General features: G+C 26.5%; 3 protein-coding genes across 6 annotated transcripts in view; all 3 read right to left on the bottom strand.

Annotated features, from left to right (window-relative positions):
* Positions 1–337: 337 nt before the first annotated feature.
* LOC724559 (cell cycle checkpoint protein RAD17) lies at positions 338–2,936 on the bottom strand. Of its 2 annotated transcripts, none has more exons than XM_001120448.5 (9): positions 2,603–2,927; positions 2,072–2,465; positions 1,814–1,970; positions 1,618–1,740; positions 1,360–1,538; positions 1,209–1,295; positions 952–1,142; positions 586–704; positions 338–514 (listed from the first exon to the last, which is right to left on the bottom strand). In XM_001120448.5, the coding sequence occupies exons 1-9, from the start codon at positions 2,615–2,617 to the stop codon at positions 388–390; spliced, it is 1,392 nt and encodes a 463-aa protein (XP_001120448.3). In that variant the 5' UTR covers positions 2,618–2,927; the 3' UTR covers positions 338–387. The 2 variants fall into 2 exon arrangements, 1 of the variants encoding a protein (XP_001120448.3); XR_003304374.1 differs by having other exon boundaries at positions 455–514; positions 956–1,142; positions 2,603–2,936.
* Positions 2,937–4,151: 1,215 nt separating this feature from the next.
* LOC107964134 (mitotic-spindle organizing protein 2) lies at positions 4,152–4,836 on the bottom strand. The gene is made up of 2 exons (XM_016911073.2): positions 4,635–4,836; positions 4,152–4,419 (listed from the first exon to the last, which is right to left on the bottom strand). The coding sequence occupies exons 1-2, from the start codon at positions 4,715–4,717 to the stop codon at positions 4,302–4,304; spliced, it is 201 nt and encodes a 66-aa protein (XP_016766562.1). The 5' UTR covers positions 4,718–4,836; the 3' UTR covers positions 4,152–4,301.
* Positions 4,837–5,248: 412 nt separating this feature from the next.
* LOC100578706 overlaps positions 5,249–15,773 on the bottom strand; it is a 32,133-nt gene continuing 21,608 nt past the window's right edge. For all 3 annotated transcript variants that reach the window (XM_026439738.1, XM_026439739.1, XM_026439740.1), the window contains 7 exons: positions 8,621–9,101; positions 8,003–8,481; positions 7,720–7,913; positions 7,212–7,522; positions 7,075–7,131; positions 6,731–6,910; positions 5,249–6,639 (listed from right to left, as the gene is read on the bottom strand). In XM_026439738.1, the coding sequence (XP_026295523.1) occupies positions 6,598–6,639; positions 6,731–6,910; positions 7,075–7,131; positions 7,212–7,522; positions 7,720–7,913; positions 8,003–8,481; positions 8,621–9,101 (1,744 nt within the window). In that variant the 3' untranslated portion in view covers positions 5,249–6,597. The remainder of the gene's footprint in view (positions 6,640–6,730; positions 6,911–7,074; positions 7,132–7,211; positions 7,523–7,719; positions 7,914–8,002; positions 8,482–8,620; positions 9,102–15,773) is intronic.

Here is a 15,773-nt window from a genome sequence, read left to right on the forward strand (position 1 = left end):
TCTTTTGCATAAAAATATAATATTAAATTATTTTCTTGTCTAACTGCCAAGAATATTATTATAAAAGAAATATTATTTGTAATAAAACATTTGGTTTAAGATATATAAATTATATAAAATGTTCTTTAGTATATTAATGTAATTCATAATAATATTTGTTCTTTTTGCATTATTATCGATTGTTATGATGATATTAAGCAAGATAATAATAATGTTATTGAACAATATATACAAACATTTCAAAAATTGTAAAAAATCGAATTTATGTTATTCTATTTTTTATTGATATTATATTTTACATTTAATAATTCTAAGTAAAAAATAAAGAATAAGTAAATATATATGAAAAAAATTTTTTATTATCTTCTTCTCTAAATTCCATGAATATTATTCAATAATAATTTCCTCGATGTCGGGAGGAATAACAAGTTCCATTTGAGAAGTTGTATTTTTCGATTTCTTATTGATTATAGATTCATACCATCGAATTTCGGCAGCTGCTACACATCTTTGTCTGTATAAATAATATTATATTATTATATTACGATTACAATTATTATTGCAATATTTTATTTATATACTAACACATTAATTTGATCATTTGGTGGTTTTCGTACAGGATTCCAACCAGAAATTGGCTTTTCATTGGTTACCATTATACCTCGGACGCAAAAAGATAAAGCAATTTTAGTTAAATTAGAATCCTGAAAATTTTTAAAATTTAAATATTATAAATTTAAATATTAAAATTTAAATATTTATAATTTGATATTTTTAATAAAAATATTTTTACAATAATAAAGTATTAATTATATAATTAATTATGTATAAAACAAAATATATAAAATTTGATATATAAATATTATATACATATTATGTACATAATCTATAAGTAATTTAATATATATATATATATATATATATATATATATATAATCAAAATAAACGTACTCGCCATTCAGAATTTAAAATATTTGCTAAACTTAAAATATTTGTGCAAATATTCACTTTCTCTATGTCTCCCATAGTATTTAAATAATTTTCTTGTAAAAAATTTAAAAATACTGTTGCTTGTGATTGAAAAAAAGTTATTATTTCATCCGGATCATGTACAAATTTCCAAGTATTTCCAGTTTGAATTCCTATAAAATTCATGTAAAATTAGGTAAAAATTTTTGAATAAATAAAAAATATATATTTTTACATACTTTTTGGATTAATTACTCGTCCAACACCATGGAGAAGTCCTAAAGTTTCTTCTCGTATATTACATTTATTTTCTTGTTCTTCGGGTACTAATGAAAAATAATAAAACATCATTTCACAATTAAATATATTATTCTAATTTATTATGTGTACCTTTTAATGAAATAAAAATAAGATTTAATAACGCATTTCTAATATCTCCTACATTATTTGATAATATTTCATCAACTTTATGTTGTGAGACATGTAACATATGTCCAGCAATTGAATTTAAAATATTAGCTGTTCTTTTTAATGCATTTTTCATTGCAACTTGTGTAACAGAATTTATACTAGAATAAATGATATATATTCTATGTTAAATATTTGATAAAAAATAAAAGTTATGCATATATAGATTTTATAACTTACTTAATCATATCAATTCCAAACTTTTCCCTTATATTAGTAGAAAATAATATTTGCAACAATTTTGAATTTCCTGCTTCTGTGCATACAAAAACAATAGGTTCTTTTCCAATCTCAAAATATTTTCTAAAAATTAGTATATATATTTATTACATTTTAATAAAGATTATCAGATAAGTAAAGAAAAAATTTTTCTTACCCCAAAAGAGAAAAAAAGCTTTCTTTATCATCATAAAAAACATTTGGAAAATCTTTTACAAGAAGTAAACGATTAGAACAATTATTCAGAATTGAATTATATCGAGTAGCTCTAATTAAAAATTCTTCAAATTTGTCTCCTTGTTTCATTATTCTGTCTGAATATTAGTTAATAATTACTTCATTATTTTACAATTGAATATTATTAATCTACAAACATGTTCAATTTGCTAAATTCAATTTAAAAAAAAGAAATTACTATTTTCATCCACAACTTGATCAATAGGAGTAATCCATTCTGTTAAATTAAAATCATTTTCTTTTGCAAGAACTCTTATTGCTGCTGTTTTCCCACAACCAGATGGACCAGATAAAACTAAAATAGCTGGTTTACCCTTTTTTACTTTATATTGCAACCAATCTAAAATTTCTTGTCTCTTTTGTCTGCTAACTACTAATTCAGTAGAACATCGTGGTTCACAAGCTTCCAATAATGCAGACAAATTTTTAGTATTTTTTTTTTTCAGAACTATATTACAATCATTTGGTACTTGAGAAACATTAGCTTCTAATTCTTCTGAAATGATACATTTAGTTGGTGTTTTTTTAATAGATTCACAATCAAATGATGGCAATAACCAACTATTATTTTTCTGCAAAATAAATAAAAATATATGAATTATTATATATTGATGACATATAACATGCTCATAAATTTAACAAAATTAATTCATTTTTATCTATTTAAATTATATATTAAAGATAAATTATAAATTTTATGAAGACATACCTTTAAACTTGTCATATTTTATTAAATATATAAATTTTTTACAAATAAATAATAAAATACGTTATCACAAGAATTAATGTTTTAATAATGCATATTCATTAAAAATATTTAATAGCGAATATTTAATGATTTTTAACGATTCAAAAATTTGTAAATAAGTTAAACAAAAAAGAGAATAAAATTAATTAGATATCGAAAACGTTTTTCAAGTGTACAAATTTTAACGAGTTTGTTTAGATACTCTGATCTAAGAAAAGAGAAGTAAGAAAATCAAATAAAGCAGAAATAATTTAAGGTAAAAATTCGGAAATTAGCGCCATCTCTAAAGTGCTGCAGATGAAACATAATATAAATAAAGACTGAATTGATGTGAATTGAATCAGTGCTCTCTTTTGCATATCAAAAATATCTTAAAGAAAAGAATCTTAAAAATAAAATAGAATAAAAATTAAAGACCAACGTGTTTTTTAAAAAATAATTCTTAAAAACAAATGTTTTCGGCATCAAAAAAAATAATATTGATAGTCAATTTTTATTCTTTTTCCTATTTTTTTGTATTTCATTCGCGACGCTGATATATTTTATTGCTCTGCTATTTTTTAACATTTTGAATTTTTATAATTTTTTTAATTCTATAAATAGCTTAACTTTCGTAATATTTATTTTTTATTTAATAAGAAATGTTATTTTTTTTTATAAATATTTTTTTTAATATTAGAAATTTAAAAATATATAAAGATTGATTTGAAATATTATAATTATATATAATTTTATAATATAATTATAATATTATATAATATATAAATATTATAATTATAATATTTTATAATATAATTTTTTGTAATATTAAAAAATGTTTTGAATAAAAGTTGAATAATTTCAAAAAAGATATATTCTGATATAGTTTCTTCGTAAATGTATGTATAAAAAACTTATCAAAATAAACATTGTTTTTTAAATAAAAACATGTTTTTTAATTCATGAATATGATATATCTTTTTAATATTTTTTATAAAAAAGTATTTAAATATGTCGAAAAATTAATTTTTAATAATAATTATATATCTATAAAACTATTTTTTTTATAAAAAATATGCTATAATTATTTATATATTAAAAAATGTATAATTTGATTTAAAAAAACAATGATATGATATGATATCATATGATCTTTATGTCATATGAAAAATTATTAAGAATGATTATTAAAAATTAAAAATTAATTTATATCATTATATCTTAATAATAAAATTAAAATTAAAATTATATTAAATATATATTAAATATATTTAACATAAAAATGCAATGGATAATAGGAACATAATGGATAGATTATTTTAAATAAAAAATATTTTAAAATTTTTAAATATAATCTAGATAAATAATATACATTTATTTTATTAATATAATATTTAATATAATATAATATTTAATTTAATATTATATTTTTATATTTTATAATTGTGTTTATAATAATACTAATGTATAGTTAATATATCAATGATGTATTTTAGAATCGTCATAATAAAAATACTTATATTAAATATAATTTAAAGAATTTAAATATATAATTTTTAATTCATTTTATAATTCTTTTATAAATCAATTCATTTATAATTTAAATTTTAATTTATTGATTTAAATAATAAAAAAAAACAACATACAATATACATATATATATTAATTCATAGTTAACATGTTATACTTCTTCAGGATTATCACTAGCTTGATTTTCTGTTGATTGTGAACATATTTGTTTCAAAAGAATATATATATCCTCTGGTGATATTTGAAGTGCTAAGAGTTCCAATATGATACTAAAAGAATAATTTTTTAAAATTATATAAATTTTGATATTAATTTTTTTATATAAACTTGTAATGTAAAAATATACTTTTATCGTATTTAAATAAATAATTATGAAATATTTATTATGAAATATTAGAATATGTATATAATATATAAGGTTATCTCAACGAAACTTTTATGTATAGTGGTATAGGTTATACTTATATATTTTGGAAATTATTACCGATAAACTCCCGGAACTGCTGAAATTCCTGCTAATTCAGCTAATGCTATCAATTCAACTTGATGAGCTTGTGGAAATGTCATTTTATCAATCAAAAATTTCCTATACAAAAATTTGATTTACCGCGCAAGAATATTTTTCTGATAGCCATAAGTTATAGCAGTGCCGCCATTATTATTCATTAGTTCTTTAGTAACTTGTAGCAACAATTATCGAATGCAATACAATTTGCATATCGAATGTAAGTTAATATTTTATATTAATAATTTATACACTTAAATTGTACTTGTTTATATAATTTATTATAACTTATATTATATGAATATTATTCAGTTTGTATGAAACATCTATATATAAATGAATGAATTACATAAAATATGTTATAAAAATTAAAATGACACTATAAAATTTTTAATATTGAAAAATAAAAATGTAAAAAATAGAAGAAAATATTAAGTTATACAAAATTAAAATCGTAAAAGTTACAAGTATGATAAAAAAATATTGAAATCAATATTACTATTTTATTTAAGAGAAATAACAATATTATATAGTATTATATAGTAAATATTTAACATGCAATTGGTTATAGAAACAGTAAAAATTCATGAAAATACGATTAAAAACTTTATTTTGGTTTGCTTCATAATTGGGAAAAATATATATAATGTTGCGTGTACCTGTAGGAACTTTGGACTACAGATTATGTCTGGGACAATTGTCGTTTAGGTAACATGCTAATTTAAAAAAAAAAAAAGAAAAAAAAAAAGAAATGAACTCAAATCGTGTCAAATACGTTACCAACGAACAAGTTACGAAAGAAGGGGGAGAGGGAAAAAAGAAGTAATCTTAAACCTACTACTAAGACTAATATTTTGTTAAATCTAAATTTATACGTTGGTAACAAACGTGGTATAAAATATGGTATTTGATACGCATTGTACGTGCTTAAATGAACGACAAAACATATACGAAGGCTGCAACGTCCGTGTGTATTTCGCATTTTGGTCATCAAATGCGATATTTTAATGTAACTTAATAAGACTTAGTTACAAAAACGAAGAGAAAAAAAAAAAAAAAAAAAAAAAAATAGAGAAATGAAACAAAATGATAATATTATAAAAACACTAGAATAATCTACAATTTAAATTTGTTTCACACATAAAGCTGACCATGAAACGAATCTTACGCATGGCACACGGATAATCAATCTTTTAAAATTTGACGCTGAACAACCCTGCTAATACGTATAAAATTATGTACAGCATCGCGAGACACAGTTTTGTGCTTTGTTCTTCATTACAAGCGCACATACTAGCTATTTATGGCTTGTTTTCTTTTACTTGTTTGGAAAAATTTGAAATTTTCAACTAGCACGTACATCGTACGTCATGCATTGATCAAAGTCTAAAAAAAAAAAAAATGATACACGAAATTGTTACGAATGTTTATATCGTGAATTCCTATTATATTAGAAATTCCTCAAAGAGTTTGTCCTTTGGAAGATATTAAATGCTTAATTTCAGCAGGGTTAATACTCTCTATTTGTCTCAATGAAGACTTACGATCGTTCAGTTCTTATACGGATAAAAGCAACGCGGTGATACAGTGAAGCAACGATCGTTTCAACTCGAATTCTAATCTTTTTTCGTCAAAGTGCCTGAAGTCTCATATTTTTATTTTCGTCGTAAATACTCATCTCTCATAAGAAGCGCTATTAACTTAACGGTTTTCTCTCTTTTTTATGAAATAAAACTTATTTTTTACAGATTAAACATATTTGAAGATTCTTAAAAATATACACTGCTCTCTTAATATTTCTCCCTTTTTTTCGTTTCGTATCCAAAACGCATTATTCTTGGCTGTTCTTTTTTGACTAGATTTATTCTCAGTTGAAAGGTTGAAAGATTTAACCTGATACCACGAGTACAAGGTTTAAATAAACATGTTGTACTCGTTCTTTTTAACCAGAACACACTTCTGAGTGTTCATCCCACGCAGCAACCTAAAAATTATTATTTTATATAATCATTACATTTTACATCATATTTTTAAAGATATATCTTTTAAAATAAAAATTAAATTTTTAATCTTACTTGACATTCGCGACTACAATACCACTGATGGCCACAACCAGCACATACAAATTGTGCTACACGTTCATGACATCCTTGGCATCGTGGCGGACTGTCTCTATCTTCTCTAGCATCCCTACCTCCTGAAGAAATGCGAGTCTCTCTATCTTCAATTACTGCTGATTCTTCTTCAACATCATCCTATAAAAATAATAGTTAAAAATACATATATTTTTTTTATTTAAGTAAATTATTTGATAAAAAAAAAATTTCTCAATAAATTACAATCATTATATAATACAAAATTACAGTTATGATATAATACATAAATTACAATCATATTATAATATATATATATTACTTACCACATGAGATTGAACTGGAGTATTGATGACTGGTGTTATTGTTATTTCAGTTCGAGCCTAAAAATAAATAATATATTATTATATTTAACATTTTATAAATATAAATAAATGTTTGATTTACGAAAAAAATAAGATACCTTGGAAGAAGATAGGAGGTCACTGATAGAAACCGGATTAGAGCCTTGATATGTCTGCAAAAGGTGCTGGGTTGCTGCACTTTGCTGTGGTATAGACGCGGCTGTTGGTGCATTCCTTTCTCTTTCAGGTGCGGTGAGTAATCTAGCTAAAGTAGGTGAAAAAGTAGTAGGTCTTGGAGATTGTGATTTCGTGAGAATTCCATGAAGCAACGAACCACTCTGTTGTGGTGGAGTATTTTGTGGTGCTGGAGATGGTGCAACAGGGTGAAGCGTCACATCCGGATAATTTTGAGGTGTTTTTACTGGTTCACCTATAACAAATTTATATAATAAAATATAATAATTTATATATATATTATTATATATATTATATATATTATTATATATATTATTAATATATTATTATAATATATTTAAGATATTCCGTTTAATGTATACTAAATTAAATTATCACGTTTAAATATTTAAAATATAAAAAACATAAATTACAAATTTTAAAAATAAGTACCTTGTTGTTGACTCAATTTGGCAAACTGCACAAGTACATCTTTAAAGCTCATAGAATTATTAGGATCAACTGTATTTGAAGTACTTTTACAAGAGTCTGTACTAGATGGTCTTGAATCCACATTATGTCCCGTTTCAACCATGGCTCCACCAGCTCCAAGACCAACGTTTACCGAATTTCTCATCCTTCGACCCCTATAATAATAAATTTAATTAACAAAACAGTTATATTCAAAATCAAATTTCAAAATTATAAATAATATATTTCACCAACTTATGCTTACCTGCGTGGTACTGTTTCAGGATGCCTCAATCTATAATCAGCAATGATAGACCTAACATCGACAATGGCACCTTGACGACCTTCGCCAATTTGTCTATTTTCTGGACTAAGTGCTTCCGTCTGTTTTCGGCCATTTTCTCCTCCTTGTTTGGGTGGTGTTGATTGTTGCGTATTTTGTTTTACAATTTTTTCCTTTTTAAAAGCGGGTGAATCTTGAGAGCTCTCTTCTGGCAGATCTTCCTTAGAACCAAAGCTCAATTTTTCTTTGGATACAGGAGTGGTATTACCACTACTTTCCCATTCAGGGCCTAGCGCTAAACTCGCCGGTGGCAATGTATCTGCTAATTGCCCGTTACCCTCCATAAATCCCATAACTTGTCTCCGTCTCTCGACTCTCAGGTACGCTTCTTCCTTCAACTTTCTCATACTCAAAATCTCGTTCCATTCCATTTCTTTGGCACGTGCTAATTCGTCCAGGGCCTGATAAAAAAAAAAAATACCAAATGACAATTCTTCAATGTTTATAAATTTAAAATATCCAATATATTTTACGTATATATATATCTTGTTGTATTTTTATCTTATCTAATATATTAATCCAAAGAAAAATAATATTTACTTGGACTTCAGCTCGAAGTTGATCAGCCCTGGCAGCAAGTTCCTCCGCGGTAACTTTCTCACAGCCGACAAGAGAAGAAATGTATTGTTCCCTCTGTTCCATACACAATTTCTTCGAGGTAGAATTTCCATTCGATGACAATTGTCCGTCCGTTGATTTCCGTTTCCTGCTACCTTCCGTTTTCGTCTTTGTGCAACGTGATTCCGCAGGTTTTTGTTGCACAGTTTTCGCCGAGGACAAGCTTTTGCTCGCCGCCTCCGGCTCCGAATCACAGAGAGGTTCCTTCTTGATCGACGCGGATCGAAGACACTCGATGGTTGCCGGAGCGGCGGCAGTTTCTTCTGGAAGAGCAGCGCCATTTTGCTGATTCTGAGGAACTTTCGGCGAAGCTCTCGACGATTCATCATCCCTCGTCTTCTCGGCCGAGTCCACCTTCTTCCCGTTTCCAGCCGCACCTTCCATTGCGTGCATCTTGTTCAAGCTGTAAACAAATGTTTTTTTCAATGAATAAGCATTTTCTATGTGTCCTTCGAATTTTTTATGTCGCTGGCCTTGCATGTAAACTTAATTTATTATATATATATATATATATATATAAAATACGCTTTTATGTCTTTTTTAAACTCGTTTTTTTTTTTTGTTCAAACTAATAAAATAAATATTATAATATGGTAATTATTATAATCATAGCGTATTTAAAACGAAGTTTTTATCCTCTTCTTAAGAGTGATCAAGTTTGAAATTTATTGAAAAATCAAGATATCAATCATTGTTTATTCAAAGATTGGATTGAAAACATCCATTTTATAATGATGACATTGATAAACCGATACTAAATCCGTTTTATAAAGTTTACTTTGGCTTTGCATAGAAAATAGTCACCAAGAATATTCGAAACATTTAGTGGAAAACATTTGCATTATCAAACGTACGTTGAAAACTGCGATTAAAAAAATTGTCGTAAAATCCAAATAACCTTAAATTAGCGAAACAAACGTATTATCTTTAATATATTCGAAAGACAATTTTTTTCAAAATTTTTTCAAATCAGAAAGAAGTGAAATTAAGAAAGAAATATTCAAAATTAAGAATAACGTGTATCAAAATAACAAAATTTATTATTTTTCGATTATATGGAAATTTAGAAAGAAATCTATAAGAAAAATCTATGAAACGTAAAATTCTGCGCCTTCGATCGATATTTGGACGCGGATGAGCGCGTCGAAAGTGGGGTTGCTCCCACGACGAAGATGACCCACGGTGGTCTTCGCAACGCGTGCATGGCCGTTCTGCGTTTACCCTCGGCAAGAGGCACGGTTACACGCGCACTAGAATAGAAGGTGACCACACAGTGGGGTTAACGCTTTCGCGCCTCCCATGCGCTCCACTGCCTACTTCCAAGAGAGATCGCTCCTCCACAGGAGCGTATCTACGCTCTATGATTTACGGTAATCGAGTCGATTTAATGCAAAATAAAATGCGCCATGGTATATAGCATAAAGGTGATTTTTTTTTTTCTATTTAAATCTTTAAGAATTTCAAAATTAATTAAATTTTTGAAAATTTAAAATTGATTTAAAAAAAAAAAAATCCTTTACTAAATTGTATCTTTTTTTTTTTCTATTTAAATCTTTAAGAATTTCAAAATTAATTAAATTTTTGAAAATTTAAAATTGGTTTAAAAAAAAAAAATTCTTTACAAAATTGTATCTTTTTTTTTATTTAAATTTTTAAGAATTTCAAAATTAATTAAATTTTTGAAAATTTAAAATTGATTTAAAAAAAAGAAAATTCTTTACTAAATTGTATCTTTTTTTTTATTTAAATTTTTAAGAATTTCAAAATTAATTAAATTTTTGAAAATTTAAAATTGATTTAAAAAAAAGAAAAATCTTTTACAAAATTGTATCTTTTTTTTTTCTATTTAAAAAATTTTTTTTTAAGAATTTTAAGATTAATTAAATTTTTGAAAATTTAAAATTGATTTAAAAAAAGAAAATCTTTTACTAAATTCATTATTCATTTGTCGATTTTTTTTTAAATCTTTAAGAATTTCAAAATTCTTGAAAAATTTTTGAAAATTTAAAATTGATTTTAAAAAAAGAAAATCCTTTATTAAATTCATTACTCTTTGTCGATTTTTTTTAAATCTTTAAAAATTTCAAAATTCTTGAAAAATTTTTGAAAATTTAAAATTGATTTTAAAAAAAGAAAATCCTTTATTAAATTCATTACTCTTTGTCGATTTTTTTAAATCTTTAAAAATTTCAAAATTCTTGAAAAATTTTTGAAAATTTAAAATTGATTTTAAAAAAAGAAAATCCTTTATTAAATTCATTACTCTTTGTCGATTTTTTTTAAATCTTTAAAAATTTCAAAATTCTTGAAAAATTTTTGAAAATTTAAAATTGATTTAAAAAAAAGAAAATCCTTTACTAAATTGTATCTTTTTTTTTTTCTATTTAAATCTTTAAGAATTTCAAAATTAATTAAATTTTTGAAAATTTAAAATTGATTTAAAAAAAAGAAAATTCTTTACTAAATTGTATCTTTTTTTTTATTTAAATTTTTAAGAATTTCAAAATTAAATTTTTGAAAATTTAAAATTGATTAAAAAAAAAGAAATTGTATCATTATCATCACTCTTTATGATTTTTTTTCTATTTAAATTTTTAAAAATTTCAAAATTAATTAAATTTTTGAAAATTTAAAATTGATTTAAAAAAAGGAAAATTTACTAATTCATCCTTCATTATTCTTTGTCGATTTTTTTTTAAATCTTTAAAAATTTAAAATTGATTTAAAAAAAAAAATTGTATCATTATTCTTTGTCGATTTTTTTTTCTATTTAAATCTTTAAGAATTTCAAAATTAATTAAATTTTTGAAAATTAAAAAAAAAGAAATTGTATCATTATCATCACTTTTTGTGATTTTTTTTTTCTATTTAAATTTTTAAGAATTTCAAAATTAATTAAATTTTTGAAAATTTAAAATTGATTTAAAAAAAAAAATTGTATCTTTTTTTTCTATTTAAATCTAAGAATTTCAAAATTAATTAAATTTTTGAAAATTTAAAATTGATTAAAAAAAAAAATCTTTTACTAAATTGTATCTTTTTTTTTCTATTTAAATTTTTAAAAATTTTTTGAAAATTATATACGCGTTGTTCATTATAAGAATTTAGATTATTACAACAAATGCAATGAACAAATAGAACACGAAAAATATAAAGATATATATTGTAAAATATCTTACGTTTACTTAAGTATTCCTGAATAATTAATTGTACATTCTCATTCTTGTTTTCATTATTTAATATAATGGTCAATAAACTTCACTATGGTTAATAAACTGCACGCTTATTTTCAGCGATGTACGCTTGTTACACGATCCTGTCTTTTTTCTTAACACTTTCTCATACATAACAATAGAAGATTGGAGATTAAAAATCACGTAGTAGTATCCATTCGTGCCACTTAGCTTTACAAATATTTCAATTTCGTATAATTCAATTTAAATTTGAATACCATTATGCAGTGAGGTTAATAACAATGAAATTTTATTAAAAAAAAAAAAATCCAAAGATCTTATAATAATAACAATAATAATAATAATCGCGAAAGAAAAAAATGAATTGAAACGATAAGAAAATAATTCCATTCGTTTCGTAAAATTTATAAAACACTGTTAATTGTGCCATTAATTCTAATTAATAATAAAAAAAATAGATCGTCGAAGCGAAAGATAAACATTAAGTAAGATACAATGAAAGATACGATCGTCCAAAATTCGAGGCTACGCCTGTGTCTGGTTTAGTACAAGAAACACGGTGCTTGTGTGCTCGTTCGTAAGAGGGGAAGAGGTTCAGAGGGGGAAATTGCACGTGAGAGAGGAAGATAGGACGGTAGAAAGAGAAGATAAAAGAGGGGGAGAACGAAGTTCGTTGCACCCGCTTGCGTTCACTGCACTTTATAGACGCGGATATAGGTTTCGCGGTACCAATTCTGAAGAAAAGCTCTCGAACTCTTCTTCGAATCTTTGAAGTTTTCAATCGAAATAAATAAATTACCGTTAATCTTTAATTCGTCCGATGCCGACTTGCTCGGTCGATATTTCGTTATCGACGGAACGAATATCCTTTCGTTATTTATATTATAAATAAAAACGTGAGTAATTGTAAAAACTTTTAAAATCATAAAAATCTATCATAAGTTCTATCGCTTTTTCTTTTAAAAGTATCTTTCAAAAGAGAGCGAAATTAATTTTTAAACAATCAAAGGTTTGCATAACAATATCACGAAGCATTATTTAAATAAGATTATATCAATTGAATTAAGTTGTTAAACAAGAATAATTACACGCTCAATTTCAATAATTTTAATAATTTTAATTTTGCATAGTTATTATTTTTATATATTTAATTTTATCACATTTAATTATCATTGAATTAGAGAGAAGTCAATCTTCCTTTAAAAAAAAAAAAAAATAATTATTCTAATGATGATGATTTTTCAATATACGTTTTCCATATTTTTATATATGGCTAATAAAATGTCACGCAATTATAGTTGAATGCGTTAAAAAGTTTAATGTATAATCTAAACTGTTAAGTTTTCTCTATGCATTCTTTTCTTCAGGCAGAATGTAACAGGTGGTTACTGGTCGACTTTCATTTTCAACATTTGTGGATCCGCCAATAATCAGACAGCATCCATTTTAACAATTACTTGTTCGAAACAATATCGTAAATTTCATAGAATTTATATTTAATATAATCGTATAACGTCATCTATAAATAATATTATTGATCATAAATTTATTTCGTGTGATTTTTTTTAAAAATCAATATTAACGCGAATAAATATACTTGAAGAGATTTTAAAGTGTATAATTTCCATTAAACACGCTATCTTGAATAACATTTTAAAATTTTCAAAAACAATTATCGAGAATTTGTTTAAAATGATAATAGAAAAATTATATATATTAAAATCGAAGTATTTCGTATGAAGATATTATTTTTCACGCTTTCCTTGGCTTCATGGAACAGTAATGGAGTATAGAATTGTTTAGCTCTAGCGATAGCGAAAGCAAAGGAGAAAGTGAAACCGGCCGGTAAACAGTAATTGAAATATTCTAAACGAACGAGCAAGCATTAAAACTGGAAAAAGCTGTATCGTACGCTATGAAAACGAGAAATAAAAACCATATTGATACAAGCTGGCATTAATTTAAATGTTAATTTAATGTAATGTAACTCGTAAAATATCGGTACTTATCTCGTATATTTTTTTTATATACATAGTATAAAGTATAAAGAAGAATAACGACGAGATTAATATCGATCACGTAATCGAGGTTATAGAGAGAGAATACTATCGATGTTACAGATTTACCAAAAGTATTGAGGTTAAGGAAACTTTTTTACGTAAACGCGATGTTGAAACTATATAATCATAAGCTGTTTGCACTCCAAGTTTAACAAAATACACATGGATATAAGTATAAGTATAAAAAAAAAAAAAACTATACGTAAAATCACTTCACTCTTTTCCACAGGAATGACACCGTTAAAACATGATCAAAATTTTCATAATAAATAATTCCGTCCTAACTATTTTCTTCAAACCGGTATGATAATCACTGTCATGAATCAAGATGAAACACGAGCTGTATATAACTGGTTCCTATATCGGTCACGAGATAACAACTTTCACAATTAGGATCTCGAAGAAAAGAAAACAATCGATAGTGTTGCAATTGTTTCATAATTTGTTTTTCTAGCACGGAAAGACAAAACACGAAAGCACGTAAAGATTCTAAAAATTTCAGAATTCCGTCAAACTTTACGAGATCATAAAAATTAGAGATTCGAGATTCTCTAACTTGCTTATATAAATTAAATTTTTATATACGAAACGTTAATCTACGTACGTTAAACGCGGGTATCGCAAAAACTTGAGCAGCAGACAATGTTACATGATCCCTGAAAGTAATCCTCCGAAATCGAGAGTATATCTTTACGCGAGATTTCGAAAAAAAAAAAAGAAAAAGAAAAAAAAATGAGCTCTTGCTATTAAAATCCGTTGACACAGGAACTAAGTGGTTATAAACACACGTCGCATGCACCGTTCACACTCCACTTGCACTTTTCACCGAACGTTCCCGCTCGCCGGTCACGACGACGATCCTTTCTTTCTCTGGCCCCTCTTCCCCGGAAACAGCCGGACGTAGTCGATCGGAGCCGATCGCAACCAATTGTCCGTGTTTCGCGTCTTTGCTCGAACACTCGCCACTCGCCACTCACTGTCGCAACACATCGATGATTTCTTTATAACGGGTGGTAAAACGGTAAAGGTCATGAAAGGTCATTCGTCTATCGTGAAAAAGGAAGAAAAAAAATTCCCTCGGCGAAGAGAAGAGATTCGCGTTCGCGGAACTTGGCAAAAAATCGAGCACGATTACCGCGATTGGTAAAACAGCGACTGGACTACGACGCGTAACCCTTTTCAACGCTTTCTTCGAGTCGAAGCAGCTTCTAAAAGCCACCACTACCACGTTTCACGGACAAAAGTTCTATGACCGTGCGAAGAGAACCGCTAGCGTATATACATACTCGTCGAACGTGGAGTCTGTTTTCGCGCATTTACGGTTAGACGAAGGACGTCTAACCGACTATAAGTCGCGCGAGTAACGCGAATACCGTCGGGTACGAATAGAAGTCCAAACGACAAAGACAGTTCGTTGTAGAAACGTACGGATATAACGAAGGAGAAAAAGAGGTGGTACGAGGGAGAGAGAGAGAGAGAGACAGAGAGAGCGGAGAGTGCAGCAGGTCGACCGGCTTAGGTGGGGTTGCCGCGGTTAATGCGGTGACTTGAGGGGGGCAAGTAGATAGAAGCGCGCGCGTGTGCGTCCGCGCCTAGATTGGGCTAGGTTAGGTTAGGTTAAGCGCTTGCCAGGGAACCTTGCAGCGGCGTCCTACTTCTTCTTCGCGAGCGAGCGCGCGCTTTCGTCCTCCGTCTCCTCCTACTGTCCTCTACTACCTCCTCTGTTTTATTCGAGGTTGTTGTTGCTGTTATAGTCCTATTCAAACATTGTTCGCGTGTACGATTAAAACGCGATATATTCTACTCGAAATGGAATATTCT

This window comes from Apis mellifera, linkage group LG3 (genome assembly GCF_003254395.2).
Source record: "Apis mellifera strain DH4 linkage group LG3, Amel_HAv3.1, whole genome shotgun sequence".
Classification (NCBI taxonomy): domain Eukaryota; kingdom Metazoa; phylum Arthropoda; class Insecta; order Hymenoptera; family Apidae; genus Apis; species Apis mellifera.

Coding starts and splice junctions, on each gene's coding strand:
- LOC724559 (XM_001120448.5), bottom strand. Junction 1,143..1,208: donor ACGAGTAATTAATCCAAAAA/GTATGTAAAAAT, acceptor TGAATTTTATAG/GAATTCAAACTGGAAATACT. Junction 705..951: donor TTTTAAATTCTGAATGGCGA/GTACGTTTATTT, acceptor AAAAATTTTCAG/GATTCTAATTTAACTAAAAT.
- LOC107964134 (XM_016911073.2), bottom strand. CDS start 4,717: ATGACATTTCCACAAGCTCATCAAGTTGAATTGATAGCATTAGCTGAA. Junction 4,420..4,634: donor GCAGTTCCGGGAGTTTATCG/GTAATAATTTCC, acceptor TTATTCTTTTAG/TATCATATTGGAACTCTTAG.